General features: G+C 53.1%; 1 protein-coding gene across 2 annotated transcripts in view; it reads right to left on the bottom strand.

Moving 5' to 3' along the window:
- Window positions 1-297: 297 nt before the first annotated feature.
- The window catches only part of MBP (myelin basic protein), a 75,321-nt gene continuing 49,038 nt past the window's right edge, over window positions 298-26,580 (bottom strand). Inside the window, exons 5-10 of one of the 2 annotated variants that reach the window (XM_081097580.1) lie at window positions 22,733-22,810; window positions 11,647-11,754; window positions 10,448-10,483; window positions 10,028-10,060; window positions 5,832-5,951; window positions 298-1,907 (exon numbers count right to left, since the gene is read on the bottom strand). In XM_081097580.1, the coding sequence (XP_080953706.1) occupies window positions 1,863-1,907; window positions 5,832-5,951; window positions 10,028-10,060; window positions 10,448-10,483; window positions 11,647-11,754; window positions 22,733-22,810 (420 nt within the window). In that variant the 3' untranslated portion in view covers window positions 298-1,862. The remainder of the gene's footprint in view (window positions 1,908-5,831; window positions 5,952-10,027; window positions 10,061-10,447; window positions 10,484-11,646; window positions 11,755-22,732; window positions 22,811-26,580) is intronic. The other variant, XM_081097581.1, reaches the window with a different exon arrangement.

The following is a 26,580-nucleotide window of genomic DNA, read 5'->3' on the forward strand; positions in this document are numbered from 1 at the left end:
TGTCTCTCTCCCACTCCCTCTCCCTTCCTCTCTGAAATCAGTAAAAATATATTTTTTAAAAGTTGGTTTAAAGATAACTTGAAGATTCTCTTCCTGGTGCATCAGAGACCGACGCCCTCACAGTGACCCGGTCCCACCTTCTCTCGTCAGTGTGAGCCATGCGATGACATCGCACCTGCTGGAGGTGCTGGCGTGCGGTGTGCCATGACCACAGGTCTGTACCACGTTCGCTCGGGTGTGATGATCGCGGCATGTGGGCTCACGTTCCACGGACGCAAATAAGAGACCCCATGCGAGTATCATTAAAAGTTTATTTATGTCACTATTCAAGAACAGTGTGTTCTCCCCGTGACAGCCATGGCTGCTGTCAGGGGTCATCTGCATGGGGCTCACACCAACATCAGCTCACGCAGACCACTCAGGCTGAGCAATTGGAGGTTTTGTTTCCCAAAGTTTTTTTTGTTTTGTTTTTTGGGTGTTTTTTTTTTTGTTACCTTCTCATCACTGAGGCTATGAGTTAATAGACATTATATAAACCCACACTCAACATTCAGGATTAGATGGGATTAGAGGGGCCCTACGGAGGCCACTCCTCATCTTCATTCTAGAGGAGAAGGAGGCTGCAGGGGGTCTGGAGGGAAGGCTGAGAAGAGGCACTAAAACTCAAAAGGCACAATCAGTATGTTATGGAGGGGCAGGAGGTGTCCGCTCACATTAGAAGGGTACTGTGCAGAAGACAGCTTTTCTAGCCTCAGTAGCCAGGCCCAACCATAGGTCAGGGTCAGGATCAGGGTCAGGGGCAAGATCAGGGTTAGGGGCAGGGGCAGGATTAAGTTCAGGGTCAGAGGCAGGGGCAGGATCAGGGGCAAGGGCAGGATCAGGGGCCCGGGCGGGGGTAGGTTCAGGGCCCTACGAAGTCTAGTCACACAGCACATTCACTCCCCGGATGCAAGCACACGGAGGGTTATTCTACGAGATTAGTGTTTGCAATGTGCACTGCCATGCTGAGCATGCCACCTGTCACGGTCGGCTTTCCAGTGACCAGGGTGACACTGCGGCCACCCCAAAATCTCCTAGTCCACTTTCTCTGTGCAGGTTTCCCCAAGCTCTCAGCCGGGCTCTGGTGACGAAACAGGGCTCTGTAGGGGCCACTCTGGTCCCTGCTATGTCCTCGCCTGTTTCCTGCCCCAGGCTACTGCCCGGCCCTTTTGCCTCCTTCCCCTCTCCATCACACACGAGGTCAGTCAGCCCCTCTGGCGTGGGAGCAGCCCACGGGGCCTCTGTACCCATCACTCTGCTCTCTTCCAAGCTGCCCACCGGCATCCACGTACCAAAGCTCCCGCGGGGGTGACGCCACTCCTGCTGCCTAGTCCTGTTAGGAGGTGAAGGGGCCTTAGGAGGTGAGTCAGGGCAGGGGACAGGAACTGGAGGAAGCGTGGCCACAGTCCCACCACCCGCACGTGTCCTGTGTCACAGCAGTGCCTCCCAGCAGTGCCCGAAGCCGGGGGGTGGGTCAGTGTGCAAAGCAAGTCCAAGGACGGAGGGTCAGTGGGACGAGGCCGGCGCCGCGGGGCTCGGGCTCCAGGGCGCCTGGCGCATCGCTGCGGAATGAGACTCCAGGACGCTTTGTCTTCAGACATAGAGTGGGAACAGTTGAACTGTTTTGTGTTTGTGTTTTCCATGCAGCCGAGGGCCAGAAACTGCCAGTAGGATGCGGCGTGCCTGACCCGACTGTGCGCACAGGTCAAGGCACTAGCGAGAGGTCGTGTCTAGAATGAGGGGTGGACTGGATGGGACAGTGTTAAAATCCTAGGGCGGGATTATTAAGAAGCCAGGACAGGATTCGCAAACAGGAGTCAGGCTCAGCGTCTGGCCATGGGCGATCCAGAGCGGCTGTCTCTTCCGCCCTGAGAAGAGGAAACACAGCGTTAGGTGAGTGCTGGGACCGCAGCCATGCTCCCCTTCCTGGAAACCATTGGGGGCTGTCACTGGGTCTGTTGCTAGAAATGAAGCCACATGAAGGTGTCTTTCGCTCCATCCCTCACCACTCCCTGAACAAGCGCTGACTTTTCAGGGCTTCAGATGAATCACTGGAATTCAGTTCCCAGGATGTTCTCGGCTAGAAATTCAGTTCCAGGTGAAAAAGCTCCATGTCTTCATTATTATGCTCGGAGTGAACACCTCATTGTTTTTAGCTAGAAATTCCCGGGGTAATTGAGGGGAGTTGTCTGCAAACAGTGACAGGGACAATCTCACCTCTGGGGTGACACACCAGTTGCTGAACCTCACAGGGTTATGGGGGGGGCTTCTCCCTGCTTGTCAGCCCCTCATCTGCCTCGCCCAGACAGACTAACCTACAGGCAGGCTGTCAGCAAACTTTGACGTAATGGGCTTAAAACCACAAATGGACATGTTTCCTGTACAATTAGAAAACATTTTTTGACGTTGGCCTTCCCTGAGACGGAGACAGCTGTGCAGGGCCCACAGTGTGGCGGTGGCTCAGGTGTGGGTGCACACTCTCTGAGAAGACAATGCAGTTGGTCTCTCATGTCTTTGAGATGGACATGGGAGAAATGCGCTAATTTTGCATTCAAATTTTGCTCTCGTCTTCCTGGGGTTTCCCTTTTTCCTGAGGTTTCAACTGAAAAATTGATCTCTCAAAATAGAGACTTCCTTTGGAGTGAGCCCCAGAAAGCAAGGTGTACGTGGAACATGCTATTTCCCAGACGACAGTGAGCACTGAACTGAGGTGGTCTAGTCTAATTCTGTGTTCCCCACATGTGGCCCGTGTGGCCCGCAGTCGGGCCTCGGGGAGTGTGTGGAGCGGCACTCAGGCGGCCTCAGGGCTGGGGTGAGCCTTGTCCGCAGGGCCCTCAGAGCTGCCCTCGGGGAAGTCTGAAGAGCCTCGCCTTTTTCTGAATTTCCAAGAGGTTAACCCCAGGGCGCCTGTAGAGTTGTCATTCATTCCTGACCACAGCAGAACCACCACTTATAAAACAAAGCACACATGTGCTGGAATGGATTCCGTTCTGAAATCCTTTGCGAGGCAGCTTAAGTGAGGTTCCATTTACCTTCTGGATGGCTCCTTTAAATTAAGGCTGGTGGGCTTCCTGGTTTTATTTTCTGCTCGCGTACCTATGATTTATTGAGTACCTACCACGAGCCAAATCTGTTCCATCTGTTCTCTTAGGAACCAGAAAGCCCAGCCCAGAGGTAGCTTTCACATTCCCATGTTATGTGGGAGCTGCAGCTCAGAGGGGGGGGGGGTCACTTCCCTAGAGTCACTCAGCCCGTAAGGGGAGCCTCTGACCTTCAGCCTCTGTCCTATTTGTACCACTTTCAACCCTCTGCCTAAAGCACTGGTCCGCATGGGCGAGGTCAGACTGAATCTGTATTTTAGGGCAGGACCAGAACAGAGGCCGCGGCAAAGTCACAGCTCTCCACTCTTCCACGTCACAGTTGTTGGGACGCGCTCTGGGTAGGAGCAGGTGCCAGCTCAGGTGTGTGGGATGAGAGACTCCTGCACATTTCGGGGCGGCTCCAAGTGGTTGGGATAGATGCAGTGCTCTCCGCCCCGTTTCCAACCATCAGCCCAATAGCCGAACCCGGCCCCTCCTCCCACTCTTTGCTCTCACCGCTGATTTTCTATGGTGAACGAGGAGGAGGGAGAAAAGACGGGATACGCTGCTGCCTTAAATACTGTCAAATCCCACCATGTCCACTCATCTGCCTTGAGGTCTCTAATCTCTGGGGGATTTTTAAAATCTGTTTTAACTGCTCCATGTCAAACATTCAGCCCCCATGTGACCAGAGTAGCACAGCGGATGAATTTTTATGTAGTAAAATTGAATTAAAACCATATTAATTGAAATTTGTTTTAATTTGACAAATGGAAGCTTCCCTTGAACTGTATAGAAATGTTAGAATTTCTAAACCACTGCCTATAAGAAGAATTTTAGGGAAACATTGGCCCTCATTAAGGAACAAATGGGTTCCATACACAATAAATGTGGGAGGTATGAATGGGTGTTTTTATACCTGCTCAGCTGTGCCCTCCCTTCACCGGTTGGTCATCACTCATATGTGATTCATAGCCACTAAGCTGGTTAGTGCAGTAACTAGTTCCCCAGAACAGGACAAACCTGCACGTCTGGGACAAGAAGGAGATGGTTACAACTGCAGAAAGCTGGGTTCCTCCAGGGAGCCTCGGGCGCAGGAAGTCATGGGGCAACCCAGGAAGGGTCAGGGCACTGCAGGCCATCCCATCGGCCGTGCCCTCCAGTGGGCCTGGGCCACAGGTGGGAACATGGCTGTGCTGAGTGCAGGGCTGGGTTTGGACCCAACACTCTGGTAGGTCCAATCCCCCCATCTCGGCCACATTTCAGAATTGAGGTGAGTGGGTCATGACAGCCTCCGTCCGGGGTGGAATTCACTTCCTCGTAGCCACATCGAGGAGTGGATCTGCCTACATTTTCCCTGACATCAAGCCAGTTAGCAGCTCGGCTACTTACCACTCACGTCATGTATTTAAGGCTTTCTCTGAACAGCTGTGACTTCCCTAAAAGGCAGAGCCTGCTGTCCACACCACCTGTGTGCCCAACACCACCAGGTCTGCATGCATGGGCTCCACATGCGTCTCCCAACCCCGGACACACCACACCCATGATTCATACTGAGTTAAAGGGCAAATCAAAGGGTATTTGGATTACAGACCAAGTTATTCCACCACAAATTATAAACTTGATGTTTTAATGAACCAGTTAGAAAGCAGCTTTCACAGGTCAGAGACCTCCCTCAGTGGGGATTTGGGCTGCAGGGCCCTGTGCCCTGTTAGCAGAGATGAGCCCTGACCCGGTGTGGCCTAGAGCTCACAGGGAGCAGGGTCCTGCCCTTCAGCTGTCACCTGCTCACCGGGCCTTCTCTGGCCACCCTCCCGGAATGGTAACCAGCTTGGACTCAGAGGCACACGCCACCCTCATCACCCTCAGCACCTTCCTGCCATTTATTTTGTCCATTTTCTGTGAGCACCTTTAAGACGGTCCCTTCCCAAGGCCCTTATATGACTGGCCTCCAGGCAGAGCCTGTCCACAGAGATGCTTCTCAGGGCCCAGCATCTGTGACCTTCCCCAGTGTGAAGGGTCAGCGCCAGCGACCCTCTGTGACCTCCGCAGGCCATGAAGGCGTCTGGGAAGGAGCGAGGCCTCAGCCCCTCTGACACTGAGAACGGGTCCGGGTTAAGGCCTAGACGGAAGAAATGGCCCCTCGAGACCTGCACCGCAGCCTTTGCTGACCAGATGGACATTCTGAGAGCACGGTTGTCGCTACGATTAGCAATGGTGTCAGCTGCCACCCCTGCGAGTGACCTGCAGGCACCTGTGACCACATGGCTCTCATCACCTCTTACTGTCACAGCGCTCTCCCCGCATGTCCCCCCTTCACAGAGCAGGAAACCGAGGCTCAGAGGTCGCAGGCCATAGGCTCTTGGGCAACAAATATGGGCCCGAGTCTGTGAGACTCCAGTGTCATAACCAATGAGACATACGGGCTGTGGTTTCCGGGGTCTCTCACCTGGTCCAACCATCCCCACCCCATCACCTGGTCCCGCTCATTTCCTGGGAGGCAAAGATGCTGCTGCCTCAGGCGCCCCCTGGCTTCCAGGGGGGTCAGACTCCCCCAGCTCAGCTATGGCCTGTGGCCCATCTTGCCCTCAAGTCCTAGGGGCCTGGCCTCGCTGATTCATTGCTCACTGAGACACCTGAGGAAAGGAGTGAGGAGGCTGGATGGCCGACCCACCTGCCCAGCATGTCCCGGGACAGGGGTGGCTACGTTACCAGTTTGAAGAATTTGGAAAGCGTGCTCTGGGTGTCCTGGCCCTTCAGTCCCTTGTGAGCAGATTTGTAGTCGGCAGCTCTGCTCCCGTAGCCAAATCCAGGCTTCTGCCCCTCGGCTCCCTGCAAGAGAGGAGCACAGCTCTGGTCAGAGCCAGGCCCAGAGGCCCTGCCCGAGTGGCCTCGGTGACCGAGGGCACAGTGCCCTCCACTCGCGTGTCTCAGCGGTTGGCCTGGCCTGGCCTGGGCCAGGGCTCTGTTATGAGATGCCCAAATGCTTTCATTGGAAAGATCGAGGCCTTTTTCTACAGCAGCGGCCTCCCTGCTTCTCGCTGCCTGGTCCTCAAGAGAGGGTCAGCAGATGCCGTAGGACAAGGTGGAGAACCTCTGCCCACACGGGGCTGGAGGAAGGGGACCCGGAGTGGCCATTCCTCAGCGGGGCCTGGAGGAGGTCGACGCTGAGTCTGGGGATGTGTCTGGTTGTTTGCAAGGACCGAGCTCACATTCACTTCGTCTCCTAGAGATGTCAGGCAGGAGGCTCGGGACGAGGTGAGATTCCCGGCCCACACTTTTCTAACGTGTGAGGATGAGACTCTTGCTCTCTGGCCTAGAGGAGCCTCTCCCGCGGTGCCAGGAACCATGGCGCGGAGTCCTGAGGGTGAGTGTGCAGACCTGGGCCCTGGGCCCCTGAGCTGGTGCCATGGAGGGCAGGGGCAGGTCTGGGCATGTGAGCCACATGCCTGCGTGGTGCACCAGGGCTCAGCCTGGAGCCCAGCAGCCCGGATGACCTCTGCCCCCCTGCTCCCTAGCTGTGTGACCTTGGGCAAGTGTGGGAACCTCTCTGAGCTTCAGTTTCCTCCTCTATAAAATGCGGATGAGAACAGCCCCTTCCTTGCTGGTTGCTGGGAGGATCCGTGAGTTAATGGATGCCCTGCTCTGGGAACAAAGCTCTGAACTTGCCGTCCTCACGGGGGAAGGGCCTCCATCCCTGCCTGTGCCCATCGCCCAGCAGCCCTCCCTCCCTCCAAGGGCTGGAGGCAATTTCCTCTGTGGGCTAAAGCAATGGCAGATGATAGTAGAAATATGAGAAAGTCTGGGTCCCCTGTCTTTTCTCAATTGCGTCAGTTTCACTGGGATGTTCCACATGAGAAAGAAACGGGACAGACTGCGGTGTGGACACACGCATGTGAGCATCCGGAGTGAAATGTCCCAGACATAGGGGCGATGCTCATAGGAGGCGACCCCAGCTGCCCACATCCCAGGGTAAGTCTACTCCATGGACAAGGTCTGAGGTTTCCCTTCGTTTTGCCAACAAGAAATAGGAAGCCGCCTATGTTTCTCTCCAAAGAATTCTAGGAAACAAAATGGAACCATCTCTTGATCGAGACCCCCAAACCTGTCCCCTCAGCCTACAGTCCCTTACAATCTCATAAGAGTGTTTGAGGGCTGTGGGCCTGGGAACCACCTCACCCACCCCGTTAGGTTAGAGGTGCTGGAGCTGAGCTCTGGAGGCTCAGGTTCCCCCAGGTCACCTCTGTCACTCGACTGGGCAGGACTGAGCCACCTGTCCAGGGTCCCACCACACAAGCTGCGTCTGCACTGTCCTTCTCATTCAGCTGAGACCGAGGAACGGACACTGGACACCGGGTCTGAGGTAGCTGCTTTCGCGTGAAGATCCATTTCAAGGTTATCGAGTGGAGCAAGGACAGGGGAGTGAGGCAGAGAGGTCTGAGCCGCCTGCCAGAGAAATGCCAGCGCTGCCCTTGAGTCCTGGAGGCGTCTACAGATACGCGCTCCCCAGGACGGCACCCAGAGGGGCGGGTGACAGTGAGGGGCTGCTGCGCCACAGACAGAGAGCCGCACTTCCCCACCCGAGGCAAACTCATCCTGTCTTGCTCTCTTGTTTTTCTCCCAAAATAAAGAGCTCCTGAGAACTAAATTCAAGGATTGGTTTTCAGATTAATAATGTACTTGACTTTTCCTTCTTTCAGATTCACGGTCATTTATACCTTTGAACAACCTAGAATTTACCAGAAAGCACACAGAGTGGTTTAGCAGAGGAAGCAGGGCTGAAAACACTCCAGAGGAGGGCAGTCTGAGCTGCTGGAAACTTGCAGACAAGGGAATGCAGGGGAGGATTCTGCTTGGGGAAAAAGAGAAATGTCACACACGTTAATAGGATGAGAAATGAAGGGTGGGAGGCATGCAAAGGCCTTTCTGGTTAACGGCAGGTCTAGGTGGCCTGGGGATGACTGGTGGGAAGAAGGGCTGGGTCCCAGCCGCCAACACGTGCAGGGGAGACTTTGCATAAAGCCCGGAGTTCGCGCCTGCAAAGCTAAGAGGCAGAGCACGTGGTTACTAACACACGTTTCTGGGTCAAAAGTGGATTTCATTCTTCAGTCTCATCTCTATCTCCTCCTGGCACAGAAAGTCAACAATTAATTGTCAGTGAGCGCTGGCCCAGGGCCATTTCTACCTTATTGTTACCTGTTTGCAAAATCATTCGGCCAGGAGAAGGCTCAAGTATATTTATGTAAAATTGCAGCAAATATATCAGTTCATAATTCAATGTCATAATGTGTTGGAGGAAATCGGGGGCTTTATGAAATCTTTTCTCTACCCTTTCTCTGCAGGTGTCTCCCCTTCCTCCAGTCCTCTCTCCCTTTCTCTTTTTTCTCCCTTTTTTTAAATTTTTAATCTTCTCTCATTCATTTATATGATGCCTATTAATTAAGCATCTCATATATGTGGCCTATAATAGAGATTAAGGATATTGTGTTCCCAAGACACACCTAATCCCTAGCCTAGAGGTTATTCTGAAAATCGTAATTTTTATAAAGAAAGAACAATACTTAATATTTACCAGTAACAAAAGACTATACATTGGGTTAGAATATTTAAAGTTGGTTCAGATGCCAAATTTCACTAATATCTAAAAAGTGAACAAATTGCCTCTTTAAGGTCTTCATTAAAAAATTGTTCTCTGTTAAAGAGTCTAAAATTCCTCAGAAGGTTTTCCTAGATGGCTTGATATCAAAGCTACAGTTATTACTAACACACATACAAAAACCAATGTTTTGGGTGAGTTAGGTCATTATAAACAGAACTAGAGGCCCAGTGCACAAAAATTTGTGCACTCGGGTGGGGCGGGGGGGGGGCATCCCTCAGCCCGGCCTGTGCCCTCTTGCAGTCTGGGACCCCTCAGGGGATGTCCATCTGCTGGCTTAGGCCCGATCCCCGGGGGATCGGGCCTAAGCTGGCAGTCAGACATCCCTCTAGCATCCCGGGAGCCCTTGGGGGATGTCCACTTGCCAACGGGGAGCAGACCTAAGCTGCAGTCGGACATCCTTAGCTCTGCTGAGGAGGTGGGAGAGGTTCCCACCACCACCACTGTGCTGGCAGCCATCAGCCTGGCTTGTGGATAAGCAGAGCTCCCCCTGTGGGAGCACACTGACCACCCAGGGGCAGTTCCTGAATTGAGCGTCTGCCCCCTGGTGGTCAGTGTGTGTCATAGTAACCAGTCATTCCCAGCCATTCTGCTGTTAGGGTCAATTTGCATATTACCCTTTTATTATATAGGATAACTGAAGTTAGCATGTTTTTCTCCCTTAGAATCATTTTTTAAAAACTATATATTGATTTCATAGAGGAAGGGAGAGGGAAAGAGAGATAGAAACATCAATGATAAAAAAAAAAATCATTGATTGGCTGCCTCCTGCACATCCCCTACTGGGGATCAAGCCCGCAACTTAGTCATGTGCCCTTGACCAGAATCGAACATGGGATGCTTCAGTCCTCAGGCTGATGCTCTATCCACTGAGCCAAATCAGCTAGGGCCATTTTTCCTCATTGAAAAGTCACCATCTGGGGGTAGGCTGGTCATGTAGATGGTGTGTCTGCCTCAGGCCCACACTGTAGTGGTGTTTCCTGGTGGGAGCCCCACGGGGCCTGTGGGGGCCTGTGGGAGGAGGGTTGTTGGCCCTGGGGTGCCTGTCACGGGTGGGAGGAAGCAGAAGGAGGGCTGGTTGCTGCTCATTTCCCCTCGAGGAGAATGCATCCCGGGTCCTGGGGACAAGCTGGGCTGCGAGGAAAGGAAGGGGGAGCGACCATTAGGCAACTGAAACTGAGCAGAACAGACTCCCAGTGGCTGCGAGGACTGGGAAGAGGTGAAGCTGCACGGACACACGATTGTCACCTACCCAGCTGAATCTGCTGAGGGACTTTCCTCGCCCCTGGATGAGGAAAGAAAGAAATAATGACATTGTGATCAGTGCAGAAAAAAGTCCTTTTAATAGAGAAGAAACACAATCACAGCAGCCTATGCTGAGACTGTACACGTGTCCCGTCCAAGGGGGTGGCGGTGGCCTCCTGGAGCTTCCAGGGAGGGTTTAGGATAAGGGCTTAGAGGGAAAGTGAGCAGGGATTGATTAGCACTGTCTGCACGGCTGTCAGAGGAGCAGATGTTATGCATCTCAGCCTGTCTACTTGGGACCCACTTGACAAAACTATGAAATCAAGTCAGGTCGCCATGAGCCCAACTCTCTCTTTGGTACATTTAGGGATTTCAGGGAAGGTCTGTAAGTAAAGTGATGACTAGTGAAGATATTCAGAGGTCTTACCTTTCCTTGTGACGGAGGAGGTGTGCGAGGCGTCACCTGCGAAGACACAGGAGCCGGTGAGCGGTGGTGGTCCCTCCTACAGAGCGGCCCTGACGCTGTTTGTGAGACTCCTTGTAGCTGGGAGTAGCCCGTGTCTGCTAATGGCGTCCACTACCTATGAGCTGAGGGCCATCCCTCTGCCCGGCTCCCCCGTTTCTGCTCTAGCTGAGAGAGAAGCACCGCGGAGCTGAGAGTCTGAAAATATGCAGTGCTACTCCGATCTTCCAGAAGTCTCTGAAGGCGCTGGAGAGAACTGAAAACGGACCAACAGGCTCTAAACCAGGAAATGGACTCGCCTTGGCATGCGTTCCCGTGCACACTCGCGCACACTGATGGAGACCGCGAACTTCACCGCTACCCCTTTCTGGAGTAGGAAGTAAGGATCCCCTGATACTCAAGGGTTCTGAAGGAACACCACCTGGTCTGTGACTTTGAAAACTCATCAACATGGAAAGTATCATTTAAAAATGCTAGCCGCACAGAAAGTTTATAATTAGAAGACTGCAGCTTTGCTTTTGTTTCTAAGACTTTTTTTTTTTTTTTTTTTTTTTTTTAGCAGTTTTAGGTTTCAAGAAAAAATGCACAGAAATTACAGAGTTCCCATGGACTCTCTGTGGTTTCCCTATTACCATCTTGCCTGAGTGGGTTCTTTAGTTCTCACTGTGAACCAATACTGTACTGATTATTAACTGAAGTTCATCGTTTACATGGGTTTCACTGTGTCGTACATGCTAAGGAATTTGACAAAGGTATGAAGTGTGTCCACCATCACATCACATCACACTGAGTAGTTTCACTGCCCTAAAAAATGCCCTGTGCTCCACTCGTTCATTCCTCCCTCCAACCCCTGGCAACCACTGATCTGTTTACTGTCTCCATAGTTTTGCAGAGCCTGTGCTTTCAAATGAAGTCCTCACGGTAATTTAGTTTCAAAAGGAGTGAGCTCTTTGGTAAAACAAAAGTTCAGTAAGCAGCAGATGCCACTGGCACCGGGGTGCCAGGTGCTAAGGCTGAGCTCCACCCCGAGGAGGATGGAAGTTTCTTCTGGGGAAATGCTCATGCCCCTTGTGGATTAGAACCGAGTCCTGTGGGACACACCCACACCCTTGTGGTCAGCGCAGTGCTCCCCTCAGCGCTACTCACAGTGGAAGGGCACTCACAAGGTTTTTGAAGAAGTGGACTACGCGATTCTCATCTTGGGGCCGGCCGTGCTGTGACTTCTGCGGCAGGGAGCCGTAGTGGGTGGTTCTGGCTGCGTGGTGAGCATCCTGAAAGACAGAGCACAGGGACCTCAGGGAGGCCGCACCCTCTGTTCCATCCCTCTGCCTCCTGCTGCGTCAGGATCACTGGAATCAGGACTGTGTGCTGGGAAGCTGCTGAAGACGCCCAGACATGCCTGTGGTGGGAGGGACGCGAGCAGGGCGTCTGCTGTGAGACTCCCTGAGCTGGGAGCGCCTCCCACCGCTCAGTCAGCTAAGCACCAGCCAGGGGCCATGACCGCCATTGGAGGGTGATGCCAGCTAAGACGGGGCCAGGTAGCCGAAGCTCGGAAAGGAAAACATCATTTCCTCAGGCTCCTGGTTTGGACAAACACTCAGGAATTACACACAAAACCACAGTAACAGCAAAGACATGCACGGTCAGTGGCTTTGGGGTCGCATCACGCGGACCAGCCTGTTTCTCAAAGTCAGTGACTCAGGCCACAGCGGCACTGAGTCCGCCCAATCTGGGAAGACCGCTGTGGGCCCGCACTCCGGCGTCCTTCAGCTGTGTGCGCCTCCCCAGCTGTGGGTCTCCCGCATCACACCCGGGGGTCTGAGACCCTGCTGTCTCCCAGACTCCCCCCGGCTCTGCTTCCTGCTCGCTCAGCTCGCAGCTCGCAGACGCCCGGGTTTTCTTCGCCACAGTCCTTACTCACCCCCTCGCCCATCAGCAGGACCTGTGCAAGGTGGCTCTGCCCTCTCCCTCCCTCCCCTGATCAACCACAGGCAGCCTCTTTCCCTGGGTCTGCAGAGCCCTCGGAGCCCGAGGCACTTGGAGTGTCCGGTTTCCTCTGCTTTCTGTCTTAGCTCTGAGGGGACTGGCCACCTCGCTGGCCTCTGAACAAGGGGTCCGTGCGCAGGCCCAGCCTCCTGCGCGATGCTGGCTCGCTCGGCTCCCCGGTGACTGGTCCCTGCCGCAAGCTTCAACTGCAAAGTGGCTCCATGCCGGTCCTCCGGGAGCCCAGGCTTCACGCTGATGGCCCTGCATCGCCCCTGTCGCTCTTCCCGCCATTTTCCCCACGGTGGTCAGAAAAGGTCCGGAAACAGCCCCTTCCTCATGTCCAGTGGCCACCAGCGCTGGCCCACGGAGAGCCCTTCTGAACAGGAGCCTCTCTGCCCACAGCGCCCCCTCTTTGCTGGGCATCCACCCCTACCTGAACTGTGCCCCTCAGCCACAGAACTAGGCCAGGTGTCCATGGGCACAGCCTCTGCGCAGGGCTTCCTGCGGCCTGCAGTCCCTTCCGGGGCTCTGGCGCAGCCCCTGTTCAAGGTGGCCTTTCTCCAGCTCAGCAGCCAGCGAGGTTCTGGCATCTGTCAGCTCACCCATCCCCACCCTCAGGCTGGAGCACGGGCCATGTGACGGGCTGGGCTCCTCTCCCCACCCCCACCGGGCTTCGAACTTCCTGCTCCCAGGACCCACAGGGCATTGAGTTATGCTGTGGGCAGAAGCAGATGCTAGGGCATTTGAACACAATGATGTCCACAGCAGGCGAAACAGCCGGTCCTTCTTATTCTTATTCTCCTGATGTTACAAGAACCTAAATAATCTGGTCCCCTCAAGTTATCTTGCCTTCACCCAGTGCCTTTCTGAACTCAATGACTAGTCCAAATAATTACGCCAATAAAAGAATAGGTGTAAACTTAAGAATTAAAAAAACCCCAAAAACAGACGAGCCAGGAAACTGTTTAAATTGCTTACTTTAAGACAAATATTTTCAAATGTCTAATTTGCCTGGTGAAGTTATTTATTAGATACCATCCTAATGGCTTGAAATAATTAAAAGAGCTCAAAATTTAGTACAACTTACTTGTCACTTGCTGTTTATGTACCATTTTCTGTACACTGTGTACCGCATTTTGACTCATAGAAGCATCATCTAGCTTTAATTTAGTTTAGTGATTAAATTAAATAATGTCTTAAACTTTGCATACAGGTTTTTTAAAGAAATGGGATGTTCAGTTGTACCATGCAAGTCTCATATCATTAAAATATATTTGCGCGGTGAGATAATGAAGTGTTATGTAGATAATAATATTGTTCACATGTGAACTGTGCATGCCTGCTTTGAATACTAAAAGAAAAACTCTGTATTTTTGTGATTTTTATAATGAATATATTGGTCACCAATGGGAAAAGTAACTTAAATATTTTAAGGACACATGAAGTTGGTCAGTTGCATTATACCTCTCGGAGCTATGAAATTAGGGGTCAGACGTGTTCATGGGAACGGCCGGCGATGGGTCTCTATGGTGCTCAGCACAGAACTAGCTCAGCACAGAACTAGCAACGAGCATTAGAAGCCTGTTGAATGTGCACCATTCAGATCACTGTTAATCCAGAATCTAACATACAAGAGATCATAGGCAAACAGAATGGAGTTCATGGAATTACATGATTCTTTTGTTGTCTATGCAAGAGTTTCTGAACTAGACTCAGATGGACTTCTGGGCTATAAATGTTAAGTTGCACAGATGCGATGTAGTCACATAATTGTAACTGAATCACCATATTATAGTTGTAAAGGCCTGTTATGTAAAGAACATTTCGTCAATCATATTTCCATATGCTAACAGTTAAAAAATACACTACCATATATAATAACGTCAAAGAAGCAAAATGTTAGATATAACTCTAACAAAACATGTAAAGAATCTTTATGCTAAAATACAGAAAATGCTAGTGGAAGAAATCAAAGATGACCTCAGTAAATGGAGAGACATGCTAGTGCTGTTGCTAAGGATTGACACAATGAAGATGCCAGTTCTCCCCAAGTCGATCTACAGATTTAATGCATTTCCAATAAAAATCCCAGCACAGTTTTGTTTAGACATCTACAAACTAATTCTGAAACCATAAGGAAATGCAGGAAAAAACACTACCAAAATAACCATACAACTGTAAAAAAGAAGAATAAAGTTAGAGAAATTCCACCACTTAATTTTAAGATTTTCTGTGTCTATTGTCATCAAGCAGGTGGTGTTGGAAGAGGGATAGACATACAGATCCATGGAACACTGTAGGGTCCAGAAATAGAACCACACACATATGATCAGTCCATTTTTGACAAAGGCACAAAGTCAATTCAACATAGAAAGAATAGCCTTAGTCTTTTCAACAAATGGTATTGGAATACATGGACATCCATATTTTTAAAGATTGACCTCAACCCAAAGTCACATCTCATACAAAAATTAACTCAAAATAGATCATAGATCTCTATCTACAATGTAAAACTATAAAACTTTAGAAGAAAATAATAGGAGAAAATCTTCATGATCTGGGTGTAGGCATCAAAAACCTGACACCAAAAACACGACTCATAAAAGAAAAAAAGTGGCACATTGGACTTGATCAAAATTTAAACTGTTTTGCAAGACACTATTAAGAAGATGAATAGAAAAGCTACAGGACAAGATAAAATATTTATAAATAACATATATGACAAATGACTTAAAACCAAAATATGGGAAGAACAATCAAAACTCTATGGTAAAAAACATAACCCAGTTAAAAAAATGCACAAAACACTTGAATAAACACTTAATCAATGAAGATGGGCAGAAGGCAAATAAGCACATAGAAAGATGCTCTTCATTAGTCATTAGGAAGATGAAAGTCAAAATCATGAAGAGATGCTACTATACGCCTATTAGAAAGGCTAAGATACAAAATACTGACAAATAAAATCTAAAAGTTTGTAGAGGAAATGCCGCCACCTATGTTCTCGTTTACTTGTTTAGACCTGTTTCTCACGCCCCATAGAGGACTGTGTGAGCACCTGAGGTCATGGTCACAGCATGCATACGTGTGGCCCTGCTGTGTCACTTTTCTTTCCTCACCCAAGGATATTTTTCCATTGATTTAGAAAGAGAGTGGGGGAAGGGAGGAGAGAGAGAGAGAGAAAAAAAAACATTGATGTGAGATAAACACATGGATTGGTTGCCTCCTGCATGTGCCCTGAACAGGGCCTGGGCTGGGGAGGAGCCTGCAACTGAGGTACGTGCCCTTGATTGGACTCGAACCCGGGACCCTTTGGTCTGCAGGCTGACGCTTTACCCACGGAGCCAAACCGGCCAGGGCAACTCTTCGACTCTTCTTACTCAATAGTAAATTCCCATCAATATGGCTTTTCAAAAGGAGACATATGTACTACTATCTGTAATACTTTAAACAATAAAATAAAATTAAAAAAATATGGCTTTTCATGATGATTAATGAAACAAGGACTCGTTGATGGTAGATAAATTAACATGACGCTGGAAAGTTTTAAACACCCTGGGAGGCAGGCCAGGGGGTAAAGGACAACCGTTTTATTTATTTTTAAGGCAAATTGCTTTTTCCATTGGCCTGTTTCATTGCACTGTTTTTGAAAAAATCCTTCCTTTTCCCTGCACTTGTGATAACGTCCTTCACCAGCAGGGGGAGCCCGCCCACTGGGTCTGGGTGGCTTGCTCCTCTCTCCACGTATCAGGAAGGGATTTTAACTTCCTGATTTTCCAAGGTGCTGCCAAGTGGAGTTCTTCACTTGGAAGTAATGACAGGAGATTCGTTTCGCCTGGCACATCTGAGATCATTGATCATCAGATTGGCAGAGATTCGCTCCGTTGACTAGAGGGCTGCTTTATGGAAACAGGGCGAGGTATTTGCACAACCACCAGCGTTGGTTTTGGCCAGAGACAAATCGATGGAGTCATTTCCTCTGAGAAGAAAATGCCGGATCTTAAAAAAAAGAAATATCAATATTTGCTGTGCCTTTGGGTGTGTGTTGAGGGGACTAGTTCTAGCTCTTTCTGTTTCTTGTCTGAGAGTGGAATTTAAGCTGAATCCCCATCAGAATGTCAAGGAATGAGTTGCATGGCGTCACAGGGGTCTGGGCACGCCCCCTCTGTGCTCAGGGCTCAGGGTCTGGGCTCAGTCCCCTCACTGCCTCAGCGTCCACGTGCTGTCCTCTCTCCTGGGTGGGTATATTGGGAGGGTGCAGACATGGAGCTGAGCTGCTGGCTGTGGGTCAGTCAGCAGGTGCCCAGTGTGTCCCATCAGCATCTAGCCCTGTGACAGGGACCTGAGCCTGGGGGCCACCTGCAGCTCACCCTACACTGTAATACGGTCACCAGGGCCATTTCAGAATCACACACTAGGAGGGGGTCTCTCTCTGTTAATCCGTCTCAAAGGGTCCCCATAGTAACATCCAGTGGCTGAAAAAGGTGACAGTTTTCTTCCTGGCACTTCCTTCATCAGATTCTAGCAACGTGCATTTCTCCCCGTGTCCCCAAAGGACACAGTGTTAGAAAGGAGCAAGCCCGGCCGGTGGGCTTAGTGGTTGAGCGTGGACCCATGAACCAAGAGGTCACTGGTTTGATTCCTGGTCAGAGCACATGCCCAGTTTGTGGGCTCGATCCCCAGTAGGAGGCATGGAAGAGGCAGCCGATGGATGATGTTTCTCATTGAAGTTTCTATCTCTCTATCTCTCTCTCTAAAACCCAATAAAAACACTTTTTTTAAAAAAGGAGTAAGAGGTGTTTCTACTCGCTTTCAAGCATGGGTGCGTGTGTCCCTATGTCCCCTCCTGCCCCTATGTCGGGGGGCGGGGTTGAGTGATGTGCTCACCAGGTGTCCTCACATTCCACCCAGGCCTCGGTCTGTCCCGTTGTTCTACCAGGCGGGTCTGGTGGGTTCCATGTGCGATGACAGGCTGGGGCTCCTGACCTAACACTCAGGTGGGTGGACACATGGCAGAAGACAAAGCTAACGGAGAAGAATGGACTTTTTATAAAATTGGGTTCATTTTGTTTATCTTTTTTCAAAGTTTGTGACTGTAGGTTAAGTTTGAAGGTCAGATGAGCTGGAAAGTGCTCTATGGTAGAGAAAGTGAGTATCTGTTGATGGAGTCGGTTAGACTCCTTGGTTAGAGCCTGGAGAACTGGGAAGTTGTGATGGTGCCCGATCCTGGAAAACGAGTTCCCACTTGTTTCGTAAATACTGATAGTTCCGTACAACAAGGGCCGTCGAGGTCATGAGGCCAGCTTTTCCCATGTGGTTCTAATTTTAGAAGATGCATTTCTATGTCATTAAAACCAGGGGCCGGTCAGCTCCCACTTTGAATGGAAAATACTCCTCCACACAAAAATATGACATCATCGACATCGTTCTATTTTGTTCACGTGATTAAAACCACCAGCCTCCAGGCAGCAAACACAGGTCTGACACTTGCTCCTTAGTCCACATGTGGGACGTGGCGGGTTCGCAGACGTCCACACAGTGGCACCAAGGACATTGATCCTTCCCTGAGGTGGTGTCACCAGTGGCCTGGGGAGTGAGGGAGGACAGGAATTTGCAATATGTTTCCCCCCAATTTTGCATCACTGTCAAGGCACGCAGACCCCAGCAGGGAAGCAGTGGTTGTTTAACCGGTTGGGAACCACAGACGGTAACGGTGTCGGCATTTTTCTGGACCACGGTGAGCGGCCGGCCCACCCAGAGGCAGACTCAGAATCAATGATATGATTTTTTCTTATGAAAGTGCTAATAAATCCCATATGTTTTCCACATTCTATTCTTTATGTCGAAGGACCATGAAATGCAGCTCTCGGTGAGACTGGTGGACTTTTGTGCCCTGTTCTCCTGCCGCACCCTTTTTTGGCCTCTGAAGTCCTTCAGTGGCTCGGAGTCTGGCTGAAGCGACGCCTCCCCTGAAGGAGCAGTGAGCTGATCAGCTTCCTCCTTCCTCCAGAGCGATGCCCACCTGGCTGCCCACCGTTTCCCAGGACAAGGCAGGTGGGAGGTGAACAGCTGCCCCTGTGCCTCTTTGAAGCTCCTGGCAGGTAAGGGTCGTGACATCTTCACGTCCCCACGCCCCTCGCCCAGGTGCAGGCCAGACGCAGGTGAAATACTCTCGCACAGGGCTGGGGGTTCGAAGGCCGCCAGTTTGGGAAAGAAGTGACACAGTCTGCAAGCTGAGCAAGGACGTCTCCCTTCCGAGTGGGTCGGACCGGCGCGGCACTGACCTCGAGGTTTCACCCCAGGACGCCCTGACATTCCGAGAAGGGGCCGGACGCCCAGGCTCTCCCGCTCCTATTGTTTATCTGCATTTTTCCGAGGAAGCCCTTGCACCGTTTCTGGTCAAACAGCGTCTGAGCTGCCTCTGAGCTTGGATTTTTTTTTTTTTTTTTTTTTTTTTTTTTTGGCACGGCGGGCGTCTTGGGTTTTGCAATCTGGAGAATGCTTTCCCGTCAGAGTGATACGCGCAGTTTGCCTGGCTCGTGCCCTTTGCAAGATTAGAAGTGTGCTTGCTGCCGGACGACTGACTCGAGTGAGTTTAATTAAAGCCGTGGGCCTTTCATGACTTCGGAGGAAGCTGTGCTGTATTAAAGCCTCGCGGGCGCTTCTCTGTTGCTGGGGCAATTCACAGGCGAGCCTCTGATTTAGATGGAAATGTTAGGTACCTGCTGGCTGTTCAGATAACATGTTTCTTCTCGGATGTTGGAAATGAGGAGGTGGGCGGGGTGCCGCTTGCTGGTGGTGGCAGAGGGATCATCCCTTTGCCCTGGGAGTAGAGGGACCGGTTTTTCAGGTGGAGAGTCTAGAGTGCTAGCACATCGTGAGGCCTGGGCAGCAGGCAGCGACCTGCTGGGTGAGACCCATGAGGGCGGGGAGGGGGGGGGGCATCTGCCATCCTCTCTGACACTTCAACTGAATGGAGGACATGAGGCTCCCACCTGCTGGTGAGGACGGCCTCACCCCACACCAGACCTCTTGGCACAGTGACGGAGAGGGAGGGCCTCACCTGGGCACAGAGAGCCCGGGAGGGAGGGAGTCAGGTGTCACAGCCCGGCTTCCGCACATGAGGGAGGCCCTTGTGGTGCCTGCACGTGTCTGACCTCGGATTTGATCCTAAGGGAGAGGCGCTTCTGGAGCTGGTGTCCAAGTCTCACCTCCTGGCAGGTGGAGGGGACGGAGGCGAAGAGGATGGAGGCGAAGGCATGGACGGGGAGAGGCCAGAGCTGCTCACAGTTGGTGAGAAAGTCATAGAAATTGTTGTGCCTTTTTCCTTAGGTGGCTCTGCCATCTCCACCATCTGGGATTTGCAGCCTGTTGCATGGCTGGCCAGGAGGCTCTTACAGTCACACTGCCCGAGGGGGTCTCCATCTAGGGCTACGTGACTCCCAGCAGGTGTCGGAGGGGTGCTCGGGCCACCTGTGATGGTCCCACTGCAGGCGGAGGCGCAGGGCTGTGCGGATGAGGGCACTGGGGCGAAAAGGGTCCACTGTTCGCCATGGAGGGGCCTTCCCGTCATAGGTTTTCCTCCTCCTTTCTCCCGTGGGTGTCTTGCTTTCCCAGCGTGCTTTTGACTCCTCAAATGTCATTTTCTTCCTTCACTTGAGTGCCTCCTCCCACCCCCACAGTCACATCACAGCCCTGGGAGCCCGGCTCCGAGCCTGGGCGCGATGCAGCCTCCTGCACCCAAGCTGCTTCGTTCTGTGGCGTCTCCTCTCCGGCTTCGGGGCAGGTGGGCCCTTTTTACCCTTCCTGCGGGATCTGCTGCACAGAGTCCAGGAGGAAGGCTCTGCAGGGTCAGGGGACACACATCATCTTGTCACTGCCTGTGTCACCTTCCGGGTTCAGAACCGTAGGGGAGGGGCCTTATTGGCTGTGAGCAGCTGGGTGGACCCCGGCAGCTCCTGGCTTCGCCGGAGACTTTGTCTCCTCCGAGAGCCGATTTCAAGAGCCTTTGTGCTATGACCTTGGACAAGGTATTTTAGAACCACTTGCTGCATCTGGCCCTTGCACTCCTTTCCCGGTGGCTGGTGCCATTAAATCTGCTCCCCAGTAAACATGACCGCTTTCTGGGAACAGGGAAGAGCCCCACGGTGCGGGGTCGGGGGTGGGGGAGATGGCGGGGGAACAGCCAAGACCAAGACCGGCAGGAGCGCTTCTTTGGAGGGGAGGTCCTGGGCGGACGAGAGCTGCTCCTGCGCCAGGTGCCTGGGGCTCTGGGCCAGGCCACCTGCCTCTCCATCCCACATGGGGCCGAGACGCCGCTGCAAGTGGGTCCCCGAGAGCGTGATGTTATAACAAGGTCGCTGAAGGTCTTCACCACCAGCAACAATCTGGGAGCCATTGCCTGCCTCACATCTTTGCCTTTGATTTCAAGTCACTTCTGTCTCCGGCTCCCTTGCTCTTAATAGACACACAAATGCTACGCACACCCCACCACCCACTTCTCCCTCCTGCGTCTGTCCTGGTCAGGGAGTGTGCGGGCCAGCGGGCCCAGGCCTGTTTGACAGACGGGCTCTCCCTCGGTGGAGCTGAGCACATAGCTGGCTCATTCTGCACAGGCGTGTGCAGAGCCGGTCGGGATGAAGACGGGAGGACAGGGCACTGCTCTTCCTCGACCAGATAATTGTTCAAAAGAGAAAAGTGAAACATTCGGATGAAAGGTCCTTACTATCACCGCCATACCCTGGCCACTCACCCTCCCCATTCTGCAGTTTCTGGGGACGTCTCCGTCTCTCCGTGGGGGCGCAGCCCTCTGAAGACAGAATGGGGCAGGGGCGTCCTGGTGGTTTGGCTGAAGGGAGCAGGTTGGCCCCTGGCCTGGGCTCTGTGACACCTCTGCTCTCCCCTCACGCAGGTCACCGCAGGATGAAAGTGTGCCTCCACCCAGCACGGCCCTCCCAGCAAGGCCCCGCCCAGGAGACATGTCATCACCACCGCTGGCTTCACCTGGACCAGTCCCGACTGCCCCAGGCGGACAGGGGCTCATGAGCTTCCTGGGGACAAGGGTGTTTGCTCTCACAAAGGAGCCACCGAGAGCTCTTCGAAAAGCAAGCACAGTCCCAGTTGGAACACGGCTCAGGAGGCACGCGGACTAGGAGCGGCGTCCCGTCCAGCCCTCGAAGCTCTCGGGGAGGGAGAGTCACGCCCACCGTGCCTTAATGGACAGGTCCTTGTCAGGGAGCCAGCAGCCACAGGCACCGCTGAGGCGCCAGGTGACAGGGCCCCACGCTGCCGGCAGGGGCACTGGGCCATGTGCCCACCTGCTGCCAGCCCTGGGCTCCTCGCTGCCCCAGAGACCCCGCCAGGGCCATCCACCCTCGGGTGCCGGGCCCCTGCCTGTCTCTCCCAGACCCTCCTCCCCCCACAAGGGCACAGCCTTTAACACATTGGAGCAGGAGGGTCCTCAGCCACTGTCTCCCCGGCGTGGGCTGGTCAATCACGTCAGGGCCATGCCCTCTATTCCTGTACTGAGCACGTGTTTCCACCTTCTCTATTTCCCAGGTGCCCACGCAGGGCCTGCTGCCTCCTGGAAGTGTCATTGCAACAGGACCTGGTGTGCTGGCCGCCCACCTGCGTGAGTGGCGATCTGACTCGGGGTTGACGTGGGGCCTCCGCTGAGTCCCCGTCCCCTTCCCTCCCTGCCGTCCACACGTCACTAGAGCTCTGAGCAGTGGCCGCCTCCACTCAGGAGCTGGAGGACCGATGACCACCATGTCCCCCAGCCCCGGGAGCTCAGCTGAGCTCAGGGGAGCACAGCGCCCATGACCATGTCCCCAGGGCACCGACCCCGCAGGAGCTTAAGTTCACTGGTATTTGTGGGCTCAGTATCTGCCGGGCACTGGTTTATCACCGAGCTGCGAACACAGGCAGGTCAGCGCCACGGTCACAGGTCACCTCGCCAGCCCAGCGCTGTGTCTGCCCTGGGCCCCGTGGAAGTGCCCTCAGTCAGCTCATTCCAGGGTTTGTCCGCTGCCCTGCCCCTCGGGGCCCAGGGCGGCTTCTCCCCTGCCCCCAGGACTCCTGTCTTCACACATTGTCCTTTGCTGGTTTTCCCCAGGGGCTTTGCAGACCCTGTGTGAGACCTGCGGAGCCCCCTGGACAGGAGCGCGCCCTGGACAGCGCCCACGGCACTTGCACTGACAGACCACGATGCGGATGTGGCCTGCGGCGTGGCGTGCGGAAGAGCCGGTGGCCGGCGCGTCTTACCTTGTACATGTTGCACAGCCCGGGCTGGCTGCGGGCATGAGGGGGCAGAGGGCTCCGGCCCTGCTTGAGCCAGGGTACCTGCCAGGGGACACAGAGTGGCCGGTTGAGTCCACAGGCAGCGCTGGTGGAGCCCCCAGTCCTCCGCAGCGTCCCTCCTGACGGGGGGAGGCCAGACCCCAGGTGTGAGGAGGGGTAGGCAGGCGGGCGTTAGAGGACCAGAGGCGCGGAGAGGTGAGGGATGAAGATGAAGGGACCCAGGGAAGGAGACAGAGCCCCAGCCCCGCGGACACTGGGCCGATGGACGATGGAAGGAAAGGGACAAGAGAACAGACTCAGGGAAGAAGTCTTTCCTTTAGTGTCTATTCTGAGGCCCTGTATCTCCTTGGGTGACCAAGTCTTCTCAAGTTGTAGCTGGCATCGGACATGCAAGGGTTCTAGGAAACAGTAAAGAAAGCAGCTCCCTGTCCGATGCAAAGCCCTGAAAGGGCCTTTTGAAGCCTCAAATGCAATAAATGCCACATCCGTTTATTCGCAGAGTGTAACTCTCTTTCATAGCAGGTGTGTCAGCCTTTGCATTGGACCCACCGGTGGAACCCACGCCTGCTGTGTGTGTGGGGGGGTGGGGGTGGGGGGTGGAATGGTGGCCGTCACTGTTGGGCCCTCAGTGTAAGGACATCATTTTAGGAGCGACAGGTGCGCAGCTCGCTGCAGGCAACCACGTGCGTGATGGGCTCTCACATTCTTCCTTGTTGGTGGTGACGTTTAGGAGACTAATATGAATAGGACTTAATAGTCCTTGACATGAGCAATGAGTTCACCTTAACTCAACTGTCCTAAGTCCTCCTGCAGCGCATTTGCCGCTCTTTCATCGGCTAGGAACCAGTCCCAGCACCTTTGAGTGATGTGGCTGAGAGGACATTACAGAAGCAAAGCAAACAGCCTGGAGAAGTCCCTCTTTTTAACTGTCCACAGCCAATGGGAGAGAGAGAGAGGGGGGAGGAGAGGCAGAGAGAAAGAGAGAGAGAGAGAGAGAGAGAGAGAGAGAGAGAGAGAGAGAGAGAGAGAGAAGAGGGAAAGAAAGCCTGGCAGATAACATCAATGCCAAAGGTTTCAAGGGAAGTCCTGAATTGGCTACGAGAAAATGGGTTTTTAGTAAACAGGTTCACTTCTGGTTTTCGTGGAGATAAACAGTAGCTACGGCACAGAAACGCGTTACTGCATCCCAGAAATGTTGCTGCACAGTGAGCACCCTCGGGAGTCCAGAGGCGAGTCCGCGGTGGGCGTGAGCTTGGCCACACAGCTACCTCCCCCCCACCCCACACTCATGTCTCTGTGCAAGAGGCCGTTTCTCTGGCAGCAGGAAGCACTTGGAGCTTTAGTTCCCGGCGCTGGGAACTTGCATGAGTGAGACAATTGTCTGTTTTAGGGCATGTGCCACTGGACAAGCCTGTGGCGGTCTCTGCCGTGACGAGGCCTGGCTGCCCCACAGGGAGCGGTGAGCCGCCACAGGCAGGGACAGGCAGGTCCACATCAGGCCCTGGTCCTGCCGTGGTCACTGGGCAGGGAAGGTTTTAACGGATTGCTCCCTGACCTGAGACAATGCCCTTCCTCACGCGGAGCAGCAGCTCTGAGGCGTCTGGCTCGGCATCCTCGCTGTCACATGGGGATGTCTGGGCGCTGGCCTCGCAGGAGGGAAGGAGGGCCCGGCCGGGACGGGCTGCAGCCCTGAGGTCGCCGGCCCTGGGGACTGGCTGGCACACAGACACGCCGCCTCAGCCCAGCCCAGGACAGCTGTCCGTCTGTCTGTGCAGTGAGAGGTGTTGGCCTGCTCGGAAATGCAGAACGTCCTCCTGGGAGGAGTGGGAACAGCAGCCAGGACCCGACAAGATGGAGACGAGGGCGGGACAACCTCGTGCAGAGACCTGCTTGTCCAGCCTGCGTTCATGGGGATCAGAAGGGCTCACTGTTTTTGCCTTTTCTTTTTTTTTTTTTACTATTTTCTGAGAATTGGGATGCTTTCAGAGCATTTAGTGAGACACCGTGGGAACCTCTAAGATAACCTCACTAGAGACGTTGATGAGAGACTCCCACAGTTCCTGAACGCTCCCTCAGCTCCTCCGTGATTTCCCCGTAGACCCCGTGGCTGGTTTTCCCTGATGTGACAGACCCTGCCGAGGTCGGGCTCGACTCTCCATCAGCCCATCAGAGCTGCCCTTTACCCAGAGGAAAGTGGAAGGGGCTGTGCAGGACGTGTGTACCGAGGACGGAAGACCAGTAGAAGTTTGTCACATCTTCGCGTTCACGTCTAGTTTGCCAGGGGCCCCAAGCTCACCCTTAACCTCTGAGACTCTCAGCCGTCCTTCGGAAGAGCCAGCCCCTGTCCCCGGGTTCCCGAGTGTTCCCCTGCCACCGCGTGCACCCCAGCCCCCCTCCCCCACGCTCAGGCAGCAAATGCTGTTGTGTACGGTGTGGCAGACACACAGGACCCGCGTCGATGTGGCGCCACTTCCCTATGTGCGCAGGGCGGCACTCTGAGGGCGACACGGAAACCTCACCCAGAACCCAGCAGCCCCGACAGCAGGACCAGACGCCGACTGTCCGGGGAGACAAAGGAGTCAGACGTCTTTGATGAAGGCGGACCAGTGAGGAGCTGTGACCTCAGGTGCAGAGGCGGGTGCTGGGCCCCGGACTCACCTGTCGGCAGCTGGATCAGGAGCCACGGAAACCATGTGCTTAGTAAGGGAGGGACACACCAAAGAGGACAACTTAAAAAATTCACATGCAGTTAGTACACCATCCTCTGAGGAAATGTTTAATAAATGCACAAAAACAAAGAAGATAACAAGCAAAATGTCATCACAAAATCAAATGGGAATATAATCACTGGGAGGCAATCACCACTCAGGGCGCCACAGTATTTACAGACGTGTCACTGGTAGGACGCAGCACGATCTCCGCACACAAGGGGATGTCAGGTCTGATTGAACTGTGGCCTATGGCAGTACAGAGGACAACTGAGGGTGTGGGGGCGGCAGAGGACACAGTCAGGAGCTGGTGGCCAAGCCCGGGACACCTTTGATCAATAACTGATCAGGAAATGACACTTCAAAACGAATCCCTGGAGGAAACCTCCAAACATTTGTATTGGGGTGCAGAAGCAAATGCACCCACTGCCACATTATGCTTTCTTCTAGAAAGATCTTTTGGCAAACGGATGCACTGAGTGGCAGGGTCATTGCCATGGAGACTCACACGGAGATTTCGCGTGGTTCCAGGTGCATCGTTGCACTCCTGTGAGCAAACACACTGCGCAGAAGGGAGTGAGTGCAGGGCCCCTGGCAGAGGCCCTGGGCCGAATGCCCACGCAGGGTGATGGCACCACTGAGCCGCGTCCCACTGTGTCCTTCATGCCTTCTCCCAGGGTGACACTCCCCACAGGGTTACAGGGTATACGGCCACAATTAGGGTATCATGTTAACAATGAAGAATTAAGTTACTGTAGAACTGAAATGTGGCCAAATGAAATTAAAATGCAGTGGCAAAAAAATCAGGAAACAGAACACTGTGGTTAATAGACAAGATTGATTCGACCCCATAGCATTCAATGACAATGCTTCACACGACCCACATTCGAGGTACAGAAGTAATACTGAATAACGGAACACTTACACATGCTGCTGTGAAGGTAGAGTGAGTAGAGTAAAATAGGTAAAATCATCAGGACAGAAGCTAGCTTGGGAGCCTGTTTAGAAGTGTGCCGAGATGTAGAAATAGATCAGTGTTCCCGCAGCATCCCACCGGAAGCTGTCCAGGGTTACCTGTGTCCAGCTGGTTATTCGTAAACCTTC

The sequence above is a fragment of the Myotis nattereri genome (genome assembly GCF_964212035.1).
Source record: "Myotis nattereri genome assembly, chromosome: 8".
Lineage (NCBI taxonomy): Eukaryota > Metazoa > Chordata > Mammalia > Chiroptera > Vespertilionidae > Myotis > Myotis nattereri.